Below are 20074 nucleotides of genomic sequence, written 5' to 3'. Positions count from 1 at the left end.
AGTACTTCGTATTTGGGATGATGATTGATATTCTATAAATGATAAAGTGATGCAAGCATAGAGAGTGTAGCCGATTTCAATGAAAATCTTGATTACAATGTTATGCAACGATAACCAATATAACTTAAGCTTTCCTAATCTTACGCGTTACACCAATACGCATAAGTGCTACATAAGCAATTACCCGATAAACAACAAACATTCCCAACAAAACGACCACACAAACAAACTGCCCATTAAGTCCTACTGATTTAACAGAAGGAAAATCTTCCACTAAGCACATTTTATCTCCACAGGGGTAAGTCTGTCCTGGCTTATACTGAGATCCGATCAGTAGCTTGAAATCGTAGTTCATTATTGATAAGTATTTAATCCACTTTATGAATGCAGGGATGTGTTGAACATAGTACCCACCGGCTAGGATAAATGTAAGCATGAGGACAGACCCTAAAGTGGTGGCGGCCTTATGGTCCATGACTATAGCCCCTAAAGCAAGGCCTAGTCCCTGTGCAACCATAATGCCTAAGAGTTGAGAGAACAAGTAATACAGGAAACATGTCATCTTATATTTGAGTCCTCCCATTAGATAAGTTATGATGGTGTATACTGTAGGTAGTATGAGCTCCATTGGAAGATCGCTTATCATTCTTGCTACGAAATAAGATGATAGTCTGTACATTCCTGATGATCTTTCCTTTGCCAGTACCATACGTTCTGGTGGGAATGCGAAGATAGCGTTCATTAATGGGATGAAACCCCAAAATCCATTTGAGAAGAAGATAAGTCCAACCTGTAGATTAAAATCATAACGTCGTATCATTCCTGCAGAATATTATGGTAATGATCAAGAAACATAGATAGATAGTTATTTACCTGGTCCTGTAAATGAGTGATATTGGACTGCCACCAGAGAAGTCCAACGAGAAAGGCTACAACAAGGATTTGTGTAATCTTAAGAAGATCGAAAAACTCATGCCTCCTCTCTTTCATACCCCTCTCAAGAAGTACACTAAACTGTTGCCACCAAGTGGTTGGCCACTTGCCAACTTTCTTACTATCATCTGTAACCGCCGCCTCTTCTTCCTGCAATTCTGTTTTTAATTTGTTTGCTATTTTATTCTTGTATGCCACAATTAGTTTCTCTTTTACAGTCCCTTGGTCTTCTGTCTCATTTGGAGAAAGTCCTGAAAAGGTATTATATATAATATATAATATATAATTTAGAGTCCCGCTAATTGCATGCCTAACAAAAAATATGTCAAGAGTTGATTAGCAGACATTGATGATTGATGATTGATCAAGTATACGTACCATTAGCAAGGTCTAGGAGAAAGTCAGCTGGATTCATTGGAACAGAGGGGATATAACCCACACTGAGAAAGTAGTCCATAACATCAGAACCACTACCATAATACAAAGAGTTACCTTCAGATAACAGCAATACCTTATGAAACATGTAGAATAGCCTACTTGAAGGCTGATGTATAGTCATCACAACTGTTCTACCCCCTCCTTGAGCTAGGTCCCACAACGTCGACACGATACGTTGGGCCGTGGTTGAATCCAACCCTGAAGTAGGCTCATCAAGGAACAACAAACTTGGGTCAATCAACATTTCTTGCCCAATACTAACCCTCTTCCTCTCCCCACCAGATATCCCTCTCAATAATGGACCCCCAATCATACTATTCTTGCACCTACTAAGGCCCATTTGGATTAAAACATCCTCTGCTATACCAATCTTTTCTTCTTTTGTGAATGTGTTTGGTAGCCTTAATAATGCAGTGTAAACTAGAGTTTCTGTGACAGTTAAATGAGCATAAAGCACATCATCTTGTGTCACAAAACCTGTGTTTCGCTTCATTTGCTTCGAGTATGGTTTATCGTTGTAGGCTATGTTTCCTTTAAGGTTGCCACCTAGTCGACCACCTAAGGCAGTTAACAGACTTGTTTTACCACTGCCTGAAGGCCCAAGCATTGCTAGCATTTCGCCGGGTTTTACCACTCCGGAAATACCGTTAAGTATCACCTTCTCTCGTAATGCTGATTCTGCCGACTTGTTAAATAATGTCTTCTTCTGTATTGGAAGTTTAACTTTGTACACAACATCCTTAAACTGCAAATATGTGCAAATTTTACTTTAATACCATGCCCAATTTCAACAACAAACATAATCATTTCATGTTTCCCCCTGTAGTGACTAGTGACTGCATTTTCAATTTGGTACGTCAAATTTAACTACACTAACGCTATATATTAAAACAAGTAAACTTCCATTAATCAAATTTCTATAAATGCAATTCGTTAATATTAATTGTTTCTAACCATTTAAATCCTATTATAATTGCACCAATTTTTACATCCCACCAACAATTTTCTCAAACAAGAGAGTTCGGGATTCCCTACATGGCTAAATACTATCCATAATATACCAATATATTCGGACACAGATTTTGTTATCACATTACTAGTTTAAATTGAATTACCAAGTGACTATAAATCCGGACAGAGGGAGAATATATTTTTAGCTCGGTCATCATTTATGTTTTTTAATTGATGCAAAATTATTAACGGGTAAACTTGTCTTTTGAGTAAAGTAGGCTCTTTTATCATTAACCTTAATTATTAAGGGTTAGTTTCACCAAGAATTAAAATTAGAACAGTTTAACAACAATTTAGGACGGGAAACCTTTTGGCTTAAAGTATACTATATTGCTTAATTTCCGAGTAGAACCTCTATCTCATTCTACGGACTTTTGGCCGCTAGCCTGTTGTTTCAAGAAATCCTTATTTTTTTTTTCTTTTTACCCAAAAATAAATGGCCGAAAAACCTAAAATTAAAAATATAAAGAATTTAAGGGGCGATAAGTCCTAGGGTTTTTCAAATAACAGAAATGCAATTTTTTCTTTTAAAAAAACCCTTAGGTCAAGATTAAAGAAAATGCAAGCCCATTTTCCTGATTTTTCACAGATTCCCCCCCCTCTTTTCTGGATTGTGCACATCCTTATTCAACTCCAAATTTGACATACATGCATGTAAAACCCAAAAAGGACTCTAGTATTATATATATCATTCACAGTTTTCTATATGGAGTATTACACTCAGACTAATCTGAGATTCGAGTCGTGAAGTAATGAAATTGCTACATGTAATGCAAAACATTAATATATTGTTGTAAAGAATTACCTTTAATATAACAGGATGCTTAGCCTTTCTCTGAATTTTGGGAAGATGAGATTCCATTGTCTTCTGTTGTTGAGCTTCCAAGTCCTCCACCGCCTCCATATTTCTCTCCTCAATAAGTTCCTAAAATATTAATATTGAGATTTATAACAATATACTAACCAACTTAATTTCCAAAATATATAGAGATATTTTAATATAAATTTGTACATGCGAAAATAATGAGAGAAGTTAAAGTTTTATAAAAAGATAAAATTCATTTATAAAAAGTACTCACGTCTCTAATTTTTATTTTTATTTTTATTTTGAAAACAAATATCGGGAAATTTCTGGGTTTTCTGTTAGAAATCTTGAATGTTATGTTTTAAGTTTTGATGTCAGGAGATGAGTCAATCGGCAAACACAAAAACAAAAAGGGTTTTTGTGTTTTTACTCTTTCTCTTTCTTTTTCTTCCTTATAAATAGGGTTTTGTGGTTTGTGAGATCCCAAGAGAAGACAATGGTACCCGAATTTCAGAAGTGTGGGTATGGCTTTGTTTGGTTGAGGGGATTTGTGAGGAAAAGAAGAAAAGGAAATGATTTTTATTATGTTCTCATATTTTGTTAGATAAGTGATATAGGATTTGATGGGAAAGGAAAAGAAATGAGAGGAAAGATCCTTTAAAAAAACTTCAGTTTCCTTTCCTCTAAAAGTTGGAGTAATTTGAGAGGAAATAGAAAATTAAAAGTTGTCATTACATTTTCTTTCACTTCCCCTCGTTTTTTTCCTTTACAAAAGGTCATGCGCGCACTAGGTGTACAATAAATTTATTATACACCAAGATAACATTTACCCATTTTTTTGTAACTTTAACCTAGTTTTGATTAACTTTTATATTAGTAAAAAACGTTGATAAATAAACATTTTAAAGAGTTAAATGATTAATTTTATACATTATTAGTGATTTTGAAGAAATAAGTTTTATTAAAATGAAAAAAATTATCAATAAAATTTGATAACTTTTACATATATAAGCTTAACTTTTAAACATTTTGAGTTAACTTTTACTCTGGTGTACAATATTTATTGTACAACCCTTGTAAATAAGAATTTGTGTTTCCCTTAAACAAAACATAGGAAAATAAAATTTATTCCCTTTCCGTTCTTTTTTGTTTTTTTCCCTTTCCTTCTCTTCCTTTCCTCTAATAATAATGAACCAAACAGGGCCTTAGTTACCAAGTATTACACACTTTTAATTAAAAAAAATAAGTAAAAAGAAATATTATGTACAGAGTATTACAGCTTCTATGCTCTTATTAATTAATTTCAATGTTGCTATAATCTATTTATAAGCGGTGTTTTATTATGAGAGGTTTATAGAATTAAGAGCTTTTAGAGGTGGATTAAATGTTTGATTATTTCAAAAATCTAATGGAAATGTTTGATTTGGAGAGGTTTGGAAGAGAATTTTGGCCTAAAAAGGCTAATTATGAAAAAGCTCAATAGAAAAGTTTTTTCAATTGATGTTTGGAGAAGCGGGTATAAAATGACAACTCTTACCTACCTACATCTTTTTCAAAAATGATAAAGGTCGCAACATTCAACCTTGAAGCCGTGTCACAATGATAACATGTCATACTTATGTGTCATGATTTAAATTGGAAACTAAAATATTTAACTTATATGACCTATTATACATGTTACAAAAAAAGGTATGAAAATCTTAATATTCTGATTTATTTTCTTATTCATATCGACTACCTTATTTACATATTTTCATAGTATAAATATTGCATTCACTAGTACAAAAAAAGTTATTTGCAGCGCGCATAAATAGAACTTTTTGCAACGTTTTGGCGCGCTGCAATTGTGATGGCTACAAATAATGGACATTTATTTTCAACGGAAAAAAACGTTGCAAAAAGACATTAATTGCAGCGCGCCTTGTTTCACGCGCGCTACGAAGGTGTCCTATTCGCAGAGTATTTCTGTACATAGGCCCTGCAAAAAGTGGTTTTCATGGCAAAATTCTGACACTATTTACAACTTTGTTTAACCGTGCGCGCTACAAATAGTACATTCATTTTACAAAAAGAAATTCCTGCAGCAATGATGCATTGGTACTAAATACTAGCATCAATAGTAGTAAAACATGGGAGCCAGAGTTTAACTAGAAAAACATTGTGGGACTACACTACAAGAATTTTTATCTTTAACGACAACCTAATTACGACGGGTCAAAAATCCCGTCGCAAAAGCCTTTTGCGACGGTGCTAACAACCAAACAATGACGGGAATAACCGTCGCAAATGTCTTTTACGACGGGTTTACGACGGATTTACGACGGGATTTCTATTAACGACGACCCCCTTTTACGACGGGTTCGCGACAGGAAATTCCGTCGTTAATCAACGATTATTGGCCTTTTGCGACGGGATTTCCCGTCGTTAATAGTACAATTTCTTGTAGTGCTAGACCATCAAAAAGAAACAACAAAGTGTCAGCCTAATAATGATTCTACAGCAAAAAAAAAAACATTAAGCAGCTGCCTGCCTTTCTTCTAGATTTTCTTCATGCTCGTCCTTGGCACTTTGACAAGGGTAAGTGGCACAACTGGATGGGATTCATTGGCTGGTTGTAAATCAATAACAACAAGAGCATTTGATGTTTGTTGTGCCCGTAATTTGATGTCACTTTGCTTAGCAGCATCAAATCCTAATAAATCTCGTATACAATAAATGTACACAATATACCAATGACAAAAAAAAAAACAAAGAATTATTAGCACATGCATACATTCAATTTGAAAAAAAAAAGTAAAAAACTATAAGCAAAATTATATAATTAGTACAACAGTTATGTGGTAATACTATGTAAAATCTTTTAGGAAAATTTGGTAATATTAATCCAACCTTTGACCGATTTTCTTTTATTAAGCCCACCTACGACATATTTTTTAATAATCTCACCTTTATTACCCAATAACTTTTATTGGGCCCAACAGGTCATAAAACTGTTGTAAGCGACATTATTTCTCTACATGGCAGTACTCTCTCTCGATATATTCAGTCAGCATCATCAATTCATCACCATCTCGTTGACTTTTTCACCGATTACCGGCCACTTAAGCCCAATAAAAGTCGTCGGGTAGTAAATGTGGGATTATTAAAAAATATGTCGTAGGTGGGATTAATAAAAGAAAATCGGCCAAAGGTTGGATTAATATTACCAAATTTTCCAATCTTTTAATCATATCAGCTATACATAAGCCAGAAAGAAGAATGTCCCAGCACGCACATATAGCACAGATTTTTCCAGCTAATAAAAGAGATACAAATATTTAAAATGAACAAGAATCAGATATTCAATTTGAATTAGTGAGAAGTTTGGTGGAAGGAAAATAGACTGGTAGTGCTCTATTTTGTCTTTGAATCCCTCCTAAAAGCAGTGAGTATTGACATATCAACTTTGCAATTTTGATTTACTGGAGAAAATTAGGCTACTCGAGTTTTTAAAACCCTGGTTATTTAACGGATTAAGTGAGCATGAATTTAAGGCTTAATGACCTTACCAATACTACTCTTGTTAGGTTGGCCATAAAACTAGAAGTAATCAGTTAATGACAGAGATAACAATGTAATAGCAGGAGTATAATATGCGACTGAAATAGCGGAACAACCAGAGAATTCCGTCTTCTAATAAAGAGATTAGACCTCTACAGAATAAGATAACGTGCTCAAGTTTTCGTGCTAATGCAAATACATCTTATTTCAATTTAGCAACTGTCAAAATGTTTCAGAATTCAGACTATCAAAGTTTTATTGATGTCTACCAAACGAATGCAAAAGAATTTGACAAAAAAGAAATCACATGAAAATTCCACAATCCAGGGTCCAGCAACAGAATATGAGGATTGTTGTAGATTGTTGCATACCCGATACAGGTTACAAGATGAGATGAAGATGGCAACATTTGAGAGTGCAAATTTGGTGCAGTGACTTTAATCCACACTGAAATCAAGCATGTACATTACATTATACGTTTAAATCAGTTTACATGGACATACAGATTAGAACAGGAAGAAAGTTGCGAGAAAGGAGAGAAAGACAACACATGGAATACATGGAAAATTTACTTGGGAATGCAATGTATTATGTGACAAGGTTACAACAATATAATTTAACATGTGATAAAAGATGAATTTTCTTCCAAATGGAAAATGGCTTGTAAACTGTAATTCGATATAAGCACGTGCGAGGAGTACTAAAACAGATAGCAAACTTTCCTATTTAAGTACCTACAGAGTAACTTTCAGAAGAAGCTTGTCTTGAGAATAGGATTATGTGCATTACTCAGAGTCACATTTCCGAGAGAACAGTTAAACACTTGCTAGAAAACCCAGCAGAGAATACTTGATCATCAATATACACAACACATTTTAGGACGCCGAGTCCTTGATTAGAGACTAATTTCTACTGTTTACTATGTAGTTGTATAGTTTAAACATGTTAGGTTATGATTCATATGACAAAACATAAATCATGCGGAAAAACCATAAATCCAGGAAAGCATATTATTTACACATAATCATTTAGCATAGTTTAGATGCATACACTTTGTTGCGTGCCTTCCCTAGCTGCGCCCGAACCGAACAAGAACAAGTCTTTAGGACTCCAAGTGTCGTCCCTCCGTAGATAGTCCACAGCACGTCCGGATCCGCCTTAAGCTTGACCAACTAGGATCGCCCTTAAGGTACTTAGAATTTTCGGCTAGTATAGGCAATTGTATGACTGAATTTTTGCTCTCAAAAATCACTTTGAATACTTGAATTCTCTATGCAAAATAATGACCCTAGGCCTTTATTTATAGAGGTATGGAAAGGGAATTGTAATCCTATTAGGATACGAATTAATTAAACTAGAATCCTAATAGAATTCTTATTTAATTAATTCATCCTTTTAGGTTTAGGAATTTAATCATTAGTGGAAACCTGATGGCTTTAGGATTCGTATAGCACACCAACACACACACGCACGCACAACAGCCCACGAGGGGCGCCATGCGCGCGTGCGCAGCCCGCGAGCTCGCAGCCCATTGCTGCGAGGCCCACACGCTGCCGCAGCGTTGGCGCGCGCTGGGCCTGCCTTGCGGTGGGCCTGGCGCAGCCTTGGCTGGTGCGTTGTGGCGCGCTGGCTTGCTGGGCGATGGCCCGGCTTCGTGCTGGGCCTTCTTCTGGCAGGCCTCGTTCGATGCTAATTCGTACGATACGCTTCCGATTAATTTCCCGATTCCGGAATTCATTTCCGATACGAACAATATTTAATATTTCCGATTCCGGAATTAATTTCCGTTTCGAACAAATATTTAATATTTCCGTTTTCGGAATTATTTTCCGATTCCGATAACATTTCCGATTCTGACAATATTTCCGTTTTCGGCAATATTTCCGATTCCGGCAATATTTCCATTTCCGATAATATTTTCCGATACGTACCATGTTTCCGTTTCCGGCAACATCTACGACTTGGATAATATTTATATTTCCGATACGATCCATATTTCCGTTTCCGGCAATATCATCGTTTCCGGAGCATTCATTTCTTGCCTGTGACGATCTTAGCTCCCACTGAAACCAAGATCCGTCGATTCTGAATATCCATAGATGGAGTATTTAATGCCATTAAATACTTGATCCGTTTACGTACTATTTGTGTGACCCTACGGGTTCAGTCAAGAGTAAGCTGTGGATTAATATCATTAATTCCACTTGAACTGAAGCGGCCTCTAGCTAGGCATTCAGCTCACTTGATCTCACTGAATTATTAACTTGTTAATTAATACTGAACCGCATTTATTAGACTTAACATAGAATGCATACTTGGACCAAGGGCATTATTTCCTTCAGTCTCCCACTTGTCCTTAGGGACAAGTGTGCATTTCCTAATTCCTTTGTCGCTCGATGCTTGCTCTTGAACATAAGGTAAGAGTTGTCATCCTTATTATGTCCAGAGGTGTTCCTCGGTTTCAGAGTTCAACTGATCAAATAAACAGATAATCATAGCCTATGATTCATCCGAGCACGGCCATGCATTTCACAGTTTCTAGCTCTCCGAGTGGCCTTGTACAACTTTTAAGCATCTCATCCCGATTTATGGGAGGACAATCCCAATCTTGCGATCTTGAGATTAGACTTCGTTTGATAGGTGAGCGTTGCCTTTATAGCCTCCTTTTACGGTGCGACGGTTGGTCAACGTCAAAGCAACCAGTTCTCAAACAAGTAATCTCAAATCACTCAGGTATTGAGGATTTAGTGTCTAATAATTTTAATGAAATTTACTTATGACAGATTTTCATCTCTTACAGTAAAGTTTCATAGGTCTGTCCGATACTAGTCTTCCCAAAGTAAGTATCTATGCAAATGATTATGACATTGCCATGTCCACATAGTTCAAGAAACAGAAATACTAGTCATCTTGCATTCTAGTCGTCTAACATTTTCTATGCGTCCAATTTTATAGAAAACTCCGACCAGGGACCATTTTCAACTTTTGACATTCAAGTTCACTTGATAGACATTTCTTAGTCACAGGACTGGTCCTGACAGTCTATCTTGAATATATCGTCAAATTGAAGGGACTCATCATTTAATACTAAACCAAGATTAAATGGAATATGAAAATACATTTCATATATGATAAATGTTCAACCCCAATGTTTTATAACCATGGGCCTCAAACCCATCTTTAAAACAGTTCATGGAATTCAAAGCTATGCTTGATTTCCAGTGCCACAATGTGAGTGTTGTTTCTCACTTGTTGCATAGGTTTAGTTATCATGCTTTGCCAATCTTAATATCCTTTTCATCGAATGTTCTTCGAGATAGATGATAAGATCTTTTGAGTATGTTTATTTTGTGATCTAGTCTTTCTTGCTACATTAGTGGTTCTACGCATTTTGCAATGAAGAACCATTAAGTCAACAGACATGTGATCTTCCCAAGTTCAATGAAGAACTCATATAAACAACTCTATTTTATTGCTTCTTAGGCAATAATTACTTTTACTTCAACTGTATAGGTTGCTAGTAATGCTTTGGTTTGGATTTTCTTATCCAAGCAGTTCACGGATATGTGGAAGACTTTCCAGCTGTATCTTAGAACATAGAAATTAATATTTAATTTCCCACGCAACAACTCATGGTCTCCAATCCATGTTGCCATTTCAAAACACGATGCTCTATAGCTCGTCCTTATCAATGGTTAACTCCAAAGGGTCTTGCTTGATCCTTTGCCAGTGTTTATGCGTGTAGCATCAATATTTAGCATATCTTTATTTCCTTGAATCAAGAACTATTCCTATGTACCTTTTCAAGTACCATAAGTATTCTTGATCTCAATCTAGTTGATCTTCACTTAGATCAATAGAGATTGGTATATGTTCGTCATGCCTAAAGCCATACGATACGTTTTTGGCGATCCTCATATTATATCATACATGATAAATTCTTTTGCAGAATAATTCCCAATTGAATTCTATTCATGTAACTTTAGCTTATCTAGTTTCAGTAGATACTAAATTCAGCTAAATTCTTTGACATATAATATAGGTTAAGAATCTCATTTAGACTCTTTGATGTTTAACTTAGTAAATGCTTATACATAGTTCAAACATCCTTTACTTAGATTTATTCACATGGGTCGAATATCTCCAATGGAGACTTTCGTGTTTGATTTAGTAAATGCCATTACTTAATCCAAAACAATATCATAAGATCTTTGTAAATAGATGTTAATACCCAGTATGTACTAAGTTTCGCCATGGTCCATCTTTGATGAATAATCTCAAATCTAAGTTTTTAGCATTTGAATGTTATTTCACAATAGAGAGATATGTGTGTGATACACATAGGACCAATTAAGTTTTATGTACTCCCACTAAACTTCTTATATATCTATAAGAATCATGTACATTTTATGAAACTAAAATACTTATTAGCTCACTAAAATACATTTCTAATTCCCAATTGCTTGCTTAAATCTGTACTTAGATTTTATAAACTAGCTTTTCTTTTCAAGCATTTATTTGGATCCACAAATCCTATGACATACCATGTACATAGTTTCTTCCAACATTTGACTGAGGAAGATGTTTTGTCATCCAATTGCCATATGTACCAATATGCAATCATTGCTTGAATTATAGACTTAAGCATTACGATTTTGCATGAGGTTTCAACACAATCCACATCGTGAATTTGCTTGTAACCTTTAGCAATTAATCTAGCTTTGTGTGTGAACACAATTTCATGTTTGATGGTTTTTATCCTTAAAACAAACTTGCAACCAATAGGTGTGAAACTATTCTTGCAAATCAACAAAATTTCAATTTTGTCATCAAAACATTGGTTATGTTTTATGGCCTTTAACCATCTAAAACATTTGAGTCTATATATGGCCTCTAACCATTTTAGGGAATCTGGGTTTCGTCATAGCTTTCTTACAGGTCACAAACTCATTTAACTTCATGATAATAGTTTGACTGTAAGTTGTAGGTTTCTTCACTATCTAATAGAAGAATTGCATAGTTTCAGTGACTTGAACTCTATGCCTACTTGGGTATGGAACATCAAACAATAGAATATCAATAGCCACTTGAAAGTCCTTTGAATATTCTGTTCTCCTTGAAGCACTTGTAAAGTCTTCTAAGAGATGTCTATTCTTTAAAAGCCACTTTTAAAGAATACGTGTTCGGATTTTCTAAAGAACTTCGAAAAGCCTCCGGAATGTCCGTTTATGTTTGTTGTTCGCCTCGAAGACTTTCGAGGTCTATTTTCTCCCACTTGTCATTTTGGAAACGAATCTCCAAAAGGACATCATTTCGAGCAAACAAACATTATGTTCTCAAAAATTTGTGGTAGAAACAATACCCTTGTGTCTCATTTGAATAAATCACAATGAAACATATATCTATACTTGGGGCCTTAGTTTGTTGAATAACAAACACTAAGCTCCCACTGAGTTTAGGAGCTCTTTAGATATATTATGAAAAGATATTTTGAAATTACTTTTCAATAGCTTTGACGAATTTGGTTTAGTTTGGTGGTAGTTGAGCATTTTGTTTTAGAAATTATAGGAAAAGTCTTTATGATCCATCATTGATCGAATCAAGTACTAATTGACTTCGATTATTCCAACTAAGATATGCCATATCTTATGGACCTAGATTGTGAAATTACAACACACAATCATTGATGATCATATTTGGTCTCAAGTAATCATCAACATGATCTAACCTAGATCTTTATGATTTCTTGCCAAGTGGATTTTATACTTCTGAATCTTTGAACTAGCCAAACAAATTCAACTTATATCACATTTGAGTAAATAAACCTATATTCACTCAAATCCATGTGAAATGATAAAGTCATAAAACCTTTCTTTAGCTTTGAACTCTATCGTCTAGGCGTTCTAACAATAGTTCATATCTTTTGTTACTTTCAACAAGTAAGACTAGTCGTCTTAAATTGATCTAGAAATCAATGAACTTTCAAAAGTCCATCAAAATAGAGCTTTTGAATGTTAACTTGTTGATATGGTCTAAGCAACAATGCCAAAGATTTAGTGGAACTCAAATCAAGGGGTTGATTTGAACCTAGTAAAGTTCTTTAAAGAGTTGTTTGTTTTAATCAAGCATATTGACTCAACCTGTAATTGACCATTTCATTCAAATAAACAAACAAACATTGTTTTTGTTTTCCTTGAATGTGAGTCTTTCTGTGTTTGAAAACAGAAATTTAGGTATGTTGATTATGGAACAAAATAGCCATTAAGTTCCAGCCTTTGAAAGGACTTAAAACAAACTAGATGACCCTACAACTAATGTAGCATTGCCATGCTTCATTTCCCACTTGTAGGTCATTAGTGTATCCTAGCTTCCATTGTTTGAGTTATTACCGAAGTAAGAACCTCAAGCGGTATATGATACCAAGGAAGTTTGATTGCTAGGTCACTTCTCTTTAAACATAAACTTATAGGTAGAAACGGAATCGTAAATTCCTTTCATTTGTTCCTTGTTTTCCTATTTCTTGTACCCTTTCTTATAGTCTTAAGAATTGAATTCTTTAGTGTTGACTTTTATACTTTGTTAGACATGTCCAATGTCACCAACAAGGTTCTTTACCATTTTAATTTATGTTGAATATTTTGTTTCAACTAGATGATCTTACCAGAAGCTTCTAAAGTTCTCTAAGCATCGATCTATTCGAATGTCTAGGGACTAGACTCATTCGAGAATTAAATGGAAAAAAGATTTTAGGTTGTTAACCATTGGTAAAGCTGAGCGTATTAAACTCAATGCTTTATGATCTCAAAACTACATTGTATTTTGAATTCACAAGCACCAATTGGTTTGCCATTCGATTTTGATATTCGAAAACAACCATAAAAGTCGCGAAAAGAAACGTACATTTTAAATTGCTCATTTTCTCTCATTTCCGTGAATCGTTCTTGGATTCACTACCAATCGAGGAAATTTACTGTTACCTTTCTAAAAGGATTTACTGCAGTGCAAGATATTTAATTATAAACAATAATTAAAACATACATTGAAGCATGCAAAGTCTAAACATTTATCATGAATAATAACTTGAAAATGAAAGCAATCATGCAATTTAAACAAGTTATTAGCATTTTATTCGAATTTAATGTTCCGGCAGGTGTGAATAAAATGATTCCAAGATCCTAAAATCATTGAAGAATTAAGCACAGTTTGTCGACTTAATTCTAAAACATCTTAGGTAAGCAAAAACCTTTTGCTAATAGTCTAGAAACTATTCTTGGTTGATAGGTACGTCTAAGAACTTATTAGGTAAACCTATCGATTTTGCCACGACATAAAAGGACTCCTTACTTATATCGTTGAGTTTCACCAAAACTAACATGTACTCACAATTATTTGTGTACCTTGCCCCTTTAGGACCAATAAGTAACACCTCACTGAGCGAAAACTATTACTAGATTGATGTAAAGGATATCCAAGCAAGTGTATATTTTGGCATGACACCTTTTAACTCAATTTTTTTTAAGTTTGGAACTTAAGGCTCTTACTATGTTGGTTAGATTTTAAGTGAACTAAAATCCTTAATCATGCAACATAATCAAGCCACAATCTCATGCATAATTAAGACATATTTAAAGCAATAAATAACTTAAAACATGCATAAGATAAATGTGATCTAGTATGGCCCGACTTCATCTTGAAGCTTTAACTTCAAAGTCCGTCTTGAAAATCTCCATGGGAGGAACCATTTTCTTCAAATAGGATAAGCTATAATTAAAACTAATTACAACTATTTGATGGTACACAGACCATATTTGAATTGAAAAACAACTTTGGTACTTTAGACCAATTACATTCAAATTAATGGTACGCAGACCATATTTTCTATCCTATTTGGGCCATACTTGTCACTTCATAACCTGCAAAACAGTACATATACAATATATACCATTCACCCATTCATTATCATGAATGGCCCACATAGCTGGTTAGTAAAACACATTATGCATCACGTAAACATTTGCAGCAATTAATCAAGGGCACCAATAATCTACCAATTATTCAGTCCTTATTAATTCTAATCAAGTTGTTTTAACCTTAAGGATTTTTAGACCTAATCAAGAGTTTATGACTAAAAAGGGCTCCCACTTAAACCAATAAATTCATATGCTTTACTAATTTTAAATATAAAAATGTATTTCTAGTCTAACCGGAAACATACAAATTAAATTAAATTTAAAGCTCATATAAATTTATAATTGAATCCAAAAAGTTTAATTTAATTTCAGTCGTATTTAAATTAATTCATGATTTTAATTTTAGTAAAATAATTAGAATAAATAAAATTTATTATAATTACAATATTCAAAATTAAAATCCAAGAAAATAATTTAAATTATTAATTTTAAAATTAATTAAAATTACGTAAACTGAAAATTTCAAATTAAAATTTCAAAACGATCTAATCGCAACGCAACAATCCCACGCAACGCACGCCCATGGGCCACACGCACACAGCCATCGCTGGCCATGTGCGCGCAGCCCATGCGCTGCGTCGCATCGCTGCTGCTCACCATCGCAAGGCATCACGCGAGCTGGTGCTCGCTGCGCGCGCCAGCGCTCGACGCAACAAGCATGCTGCCGCAGCCCATCGCTGGGCGCAGCGCTCGTCGCACGTCGCAACAAGCAAGCTGCTTGCCATCGCTGGGCGCAGCGCTCGTCGCACGTCACAACAAGCACGCTGCACGCCATCGCTGGGCGCAGCGCTTTTCGCACGCACAATAGCGCTCGCTGCGCGCGAGCGGTCGATGCTGGGCGTAGCACTCGTGGCACGCAAGCTTGCGCTCGCTGCGCGCGAGGCTCCGCACGCTTGCTCGAGGCAGTGCGCGCTGTGGCGCAGCTCGCTTGCTGCCCACACGCGACTGCTCGTGCCTTGCTCTCGCCCTCGCCCATTCGCCCATCGCACACAGCCCACGACACAAGGCAGGGCTGCTGCCTTGTGCTCGTGCACCATGGCCTTGCTCATTGCATTCGTACCGCATGGGCGACGAGCTCCCTTGCTCGTCGTCACATGCCCGCACTATACAACTCCCCTTAAGGGTAACACGTAGCGTCCATTGCTTTGTGCGTGCAAGTTATATGAGCGAATCGCATATAAATTTAAAATTTATATTCAAAATTAATGACAAATTAATAAATAATATTAATTTCATAATTTTAGGGCGAAAAATCGAAAATTTATTATTTAATTGATTTCCGATTAACATGGATTCAAGTCTAGGTCATAAAAATTTAAAATTTAACATAAATTTACAATTTTTATGGTGGTTTTTAATCATAGGTATCTAATTAAATTATAACTAATTATGAAAATCAAATTAATTTTAAATTATTCCAATTTTCAACAAATTAATCATAATTACAAATTAGATTGCATAATTAACAAGGCTAGGCATTCAAACTTGTTAAACATATACAGTAGGTCAATCAAAAATTCAAGATTTATCAACAAGAATCTCAAATATTTAATTTAACATCTTAAATTTACGAAATTTTGCTTTCGAAAAACTAAAACCTCCGAAAAGTCATAGTTAGGCTTCGAGAATTCTGGGTTCGGCCGAAAAATACTATTTTTGTCAAAATTTTAGAATGCCTTTTACATGCGGAATTGACACAAAAATCACTCGATTTGGATGAGTAACGAAGAAACTGCCGAAAAACTGCATACGTATAATTAAATAAACGCAATTTGCAATTAATTAACAATTACGAAAATTAATCACCCCTTTTAATTATTGCAAATTTGTAATATTTAACCATGTTCATGCAATTTAGATTATGAAAATAATAAGAGGCTCTGATACCACTGTTAGGTTATGATTCATATCACAAAACATAAATCATGCGGAAAAACCATAAAGCCAGGAAAGCATATTATTTACACATAATCATTTAGCATAGTTTAGATGCATACACTTTGTTGCGTGCCTTCCCTAGCTGCTTCCGAACCGAACAAGAACAAGTCTTTAGGACTCCAAGTGTCGTCCCTCCGTAGATAGTCCACAGCACGTCCGGATCCGCCTTAAGCTTGACCAACTAGGATCGCCCTTAAGGTACTTAGAATTTTCGGCTAGTATAGGCAATTGTATGACTGAATTTTTTCTCTCAAAAATCACTTTGAATACTTGAATTCTCTATGCAAAATAATGACCCTAGGCCTTTATTTATAGAGGTATGGAAAGGGAATTGTAATCCTATTAGGATACGAATTAATTAAACTAGAATCCTAATAGAATTCTTATTCAATTAATTCATCCTTTTAGGTTTAGGAATTTAATCATTAGTCGAAACCTGATGGCTTTAGGATTCGTATAGCACACCAACACACACACGCACGCACAGCAGCCCACGAGGGGCGCCATGCGCGCGCGCGCAGCCCGCGAGCTCGCAGCCCATTGCTACGAGGCCCACACGCTGCCGCAGCGTTGGCGTGCGCTGGGCCTGCCTTGCGGTGGGCCTGGCGCAGCCTTGGCTGGTGCGTTGTGGCGCGCTGGCTTGCTGGGCGATGGCCCGGCTTCGTGTTGGGCCTTCGTCTGGCAGGCCTCGTCCGATGCTAATTCGTACGATACGCTTCCGATTAATTTCCCGATTCCGGAATTCATTTCCGATACGAACAATATTTAATATTTCCGATTCCGGAATTAATTTCCGTTTCGAACAAATATTTAATATTTCCGTTTTCGGAATTATTTTCCGATTCCGATAATATTTCCGATTCTGACAATATTTCCGTTTCCGGCAATATTTCCGATTCCGGCAATATTTCCATTTCCGATAATATTTTCCGATACGTACCATGTTTCCGTTTCCGGCAACATCTACGACTTGGATAATATTTATATTTCCGATACGATCCATATTTCCGTTTCCGGCAATATCATCGTTTCCGGAACATTCATTTCTTGCCTGTGACGATCTTAGCTCCCACTGAAACCAAGATCCGTCGATTCCGAATATCCATAGATGGAGTATTTAATGCCATTAAATACTTGATCTGTTTACGTACTATTTGTGTGACCCTACGGGTTCAGTCAAGAGTAAGCTGTGGATTAATATCATTAATTCCACTTGAATTGAAGCGGCCTCTAGCTAGGCATTCAGCTCACTTGATCTCACTGAATTATTAACTTGTTAATTAATACTGAACCGCATTTATTAGACTTAACATAGAATGCATACTTGGACCAAGGGCATTATTTCCTTCAAAACAGTCCCAAAAAATAGATTGCAGTATATTCATAGCAGATTTTACCCAATCTTCTTTGGGGAAAGAGAAGCACACACTATTTTAAATGCATGCATACTCTAAATAGTAGATCTTCGTCTTTAATGATTAGTTAAAAACTACATATAAAGCATTAACTTATCATCTACTTCACCTGTCAAGAAGCTGCCAACGATCACCAATTTTGGCATCCACGTCATCAATTTCTTTTTCCAGTTTCTGAAGCATTGCACCAACCTACCAGCATGAACAGGACAAATATAATGAGTAAGTGTCACCTATATACTAAAAATGGACCATAAATCTATAGATTAACCAGACTCACCCGGTCTACGAGCGCTGATGAGACCTTATCCCCAACAGCCATTTCAGCAGCATGATCACTTTTTTCTCGAGCAGCCTTATAGGCCTTCAGAGCATCTGCTTCACCATCTGTACTCTCCTTCTAAACCATGGTATTATATAGATCTATCTAAAAGGAAAAAACAAAATTTTTCACAAGTTCAGTTTGCTAGGAGAAGTTTCAAGTACAATCGAATAACTAATTAGCCACACCAAACCTATTACTAGAAGCATTTAATAATTCATTTTTTGTTACTAGAAATTCTCCTGTTCCTCTTTTCTTTTGATGGAAGATTGTCAGAATGGAGGAGCATGCCACCATCAGCGTGAATGTGTGCAGTTGAAAAAGACAATCTCAAGCATCAATAAGAAAGCAGCAAACCAAAAGAATCTTTAGGATAACTGGAAAAAAATCAGGCAACTAAATTCAACTGTCAAATCAAATCACCATATTCATCGAGAAGCCAAAGTTCCAAATTAAAGTTAAGAAATGAATCCCAAACTAGGCTCATATTATATACCTCTAATAATGGTAATAGGCAATCAAGTCAGTACCATCAATTAGATTACAATAAGAGCAGCATAACTCTATGAACTTTCGATTGGATTCAGATACCAGAAACAAGCCAAACAAACATGAAGAAACCCAAAGAAAAATGATATCATAGCTCTGTCATGGAAATCATTAATTGAGAGAGAGAAAGAGGTTTTTAAGATAGGCCAACAGTTCATCAAAATCAAAACTGGTGATTAAGCAATCAAAATTATCTGACTAACAACTTTCAGAAATAAAATCTCATAAATATATGCTAAAAAAGAACAAAAACCTTCCTTAGCCCAAAACTCTGTTAACATCTATTTCCATCTCCTCTTTCCACCCCCTGCAATTGTCACTGCCTACACCATAATCATAAATAAGATCACGAACCTCTTCCCCTCCACCTCCAACAGATTCACAGTTACCAAAGAAAAAGGGTATAATTAAGAATTTGATATTCTAATAAGCATAAACGGCAACAAATTCACACCCCTAATTCATTTATTTGAAAAAACTAACAAAAAACACAAACCTAAAATGACCTAAACCCATCTCTCAACCAACAGAAACCCAGAAATTTACATCAAATTTACAAGGCAAATGAAGAACAACAAATCAACCCGTCAAACAGAAACAACGAAAATCAATACATCATCATAAAGGCTTTGGACAAGCTGCAACAAGACCATCAAGAGGAAGCACCAAAAAAGACCCCTCTCAAACAAGAAGATAATGAAAAAAGTGTTCTCCAACAACAGATGAAAGATAACACAAGCACTTAGGTACACTCTTCTTCACTTCCACATTATTCTGATTTTGCAAAGTTATGAAAATGGGGTCTATATCGGAATAGATTAGGAATGCGGAAATACATAAGGGATATATGAGGCTGAGAAATACAAAATACACAAATCTTAGAGTTTAGTTGACGCTTCTTCTTTAGGAGCTTATTTATGCCCTTGTATATTTGTGATGGGTGCTAAACACCTCTTAAATGACAAATAGTTATGGATGTAAACTTGGAGGTAATCTTCAAATAATCGAGTTGTTGAGGGGTACCTAAATATTACAGCTTCTCAAGGGCTGTTAATTTGATGTTACTTTTGTATAAAAATATAGCCTTGTTGTTCTTTCTGGTGAGGTAGTTCAAATTGTTGGACTTTCTCATTAATACTTTAGACAGAATCCA

General features: G+C 35.5%; 1 protein-coding gene and 1 long non-coding RNA gene across 3 annotated transcripts; both read right to left on the bottom strand.

Moving 5' to 3' along the window:
• Positions 1 to 3792, bottom strand: LOC110794282 (ABC transporter G family member 9). 2 transcript variants are annotated; one of them, XM_021999227.2, is made up of 5 exons: positions 3462 to 3792; positions 3188 to 3307; positions 1312 to 2116; positions 874 to 1184; positions 1 to 790 (listed from the first exon to the last, which is right to left on the bottom strand). In XM_021999227.2, the coding sequence occupies exons 2-5, from the start codon at positions 3284 to 3286 to the stop codon at positions 125 to 127; spliced, it is 1881 nt and encodes a 626-aa protein (XP_021854919.2). In that variant the 5' UTR covers positions 3287 to 3307; positions 3462 to 3792; the 3' UTR covers positions 1 to 124. The 2 variants fall into 2 exon arrangements, with proteins under 2 accessions (XP_021854919.2, XP_056682331.1); XM_056826353.1 differs by having other exon boundaries at positions 3618 to 3792.
• Positions 3793 to 5641: 1849 nt separating this feature from the next.
• On the bottom strand, positions 5642 to 19857 carry LOC110804074 (uncharacterized). Its single transcript, XR_008918466.1, has 4 exons — positions 18331 to 19857; positions 18160 to 18242; positions 7099 to 7174; positions 5642 to 5879 (listed from the first exon to the last, which is right to left on the bottom strand). It is a non-coding gene; the product is annotated as an uncharacterized lncRNA (long non-coding RNA).
• Between the last annotated feature and the right edge of the window lie 217 nt (positions 19858 to 20074).

The sequence above is a fragment of the Spinacia oleracea genome, chromosome 4 (genome assembly GCF_020520425.1).
Source record: "Spinacia oleracea cultivar Varoflay chromosome 4, BTI_SOV_V1, whole genome shotgun sequence".
In the NCBI taxonomy this organism is placed as follows: Eukaryota; Viridiplantae; Streptophyta; class Magnoliopsida; order Caryophyllales; family Amaranthaceae; genus Spinacia; species Spinacia oleracea.
The sequence above is the reverse complement of the archived record's forward strand: the minus strand, read 5'-3'. Positions and strand labels throughout refer to the sequence as shown.

What these genes read in the sequence shown, in the direction of transcription:
- LOC110794282 (XM_021999227.2), bottom strand. Translation starts at nt 3,286, where the DNA reads ATGGAGGCGGTGGAGGACTTGGAAGCTCAACAACAGAAGACAATGGAA. An exon ending in AGCATCCTGTTATATTAAAG is followed by an intron (nt 2,117 to 3,187) that starts GTAATTCTTTAC and finishes ACATATTTGCAG; the next exon opens with TTTAAGGATGTTGTGTACAA. An exon ending in TCACTCATTTACAGGACCAG is followed by an intron (nt 791 to 873) that starts GTAAATAACTAT and finishes TTTAATCTACAG; the next exon opens with GTTGGACTTATCTTCTTCTC.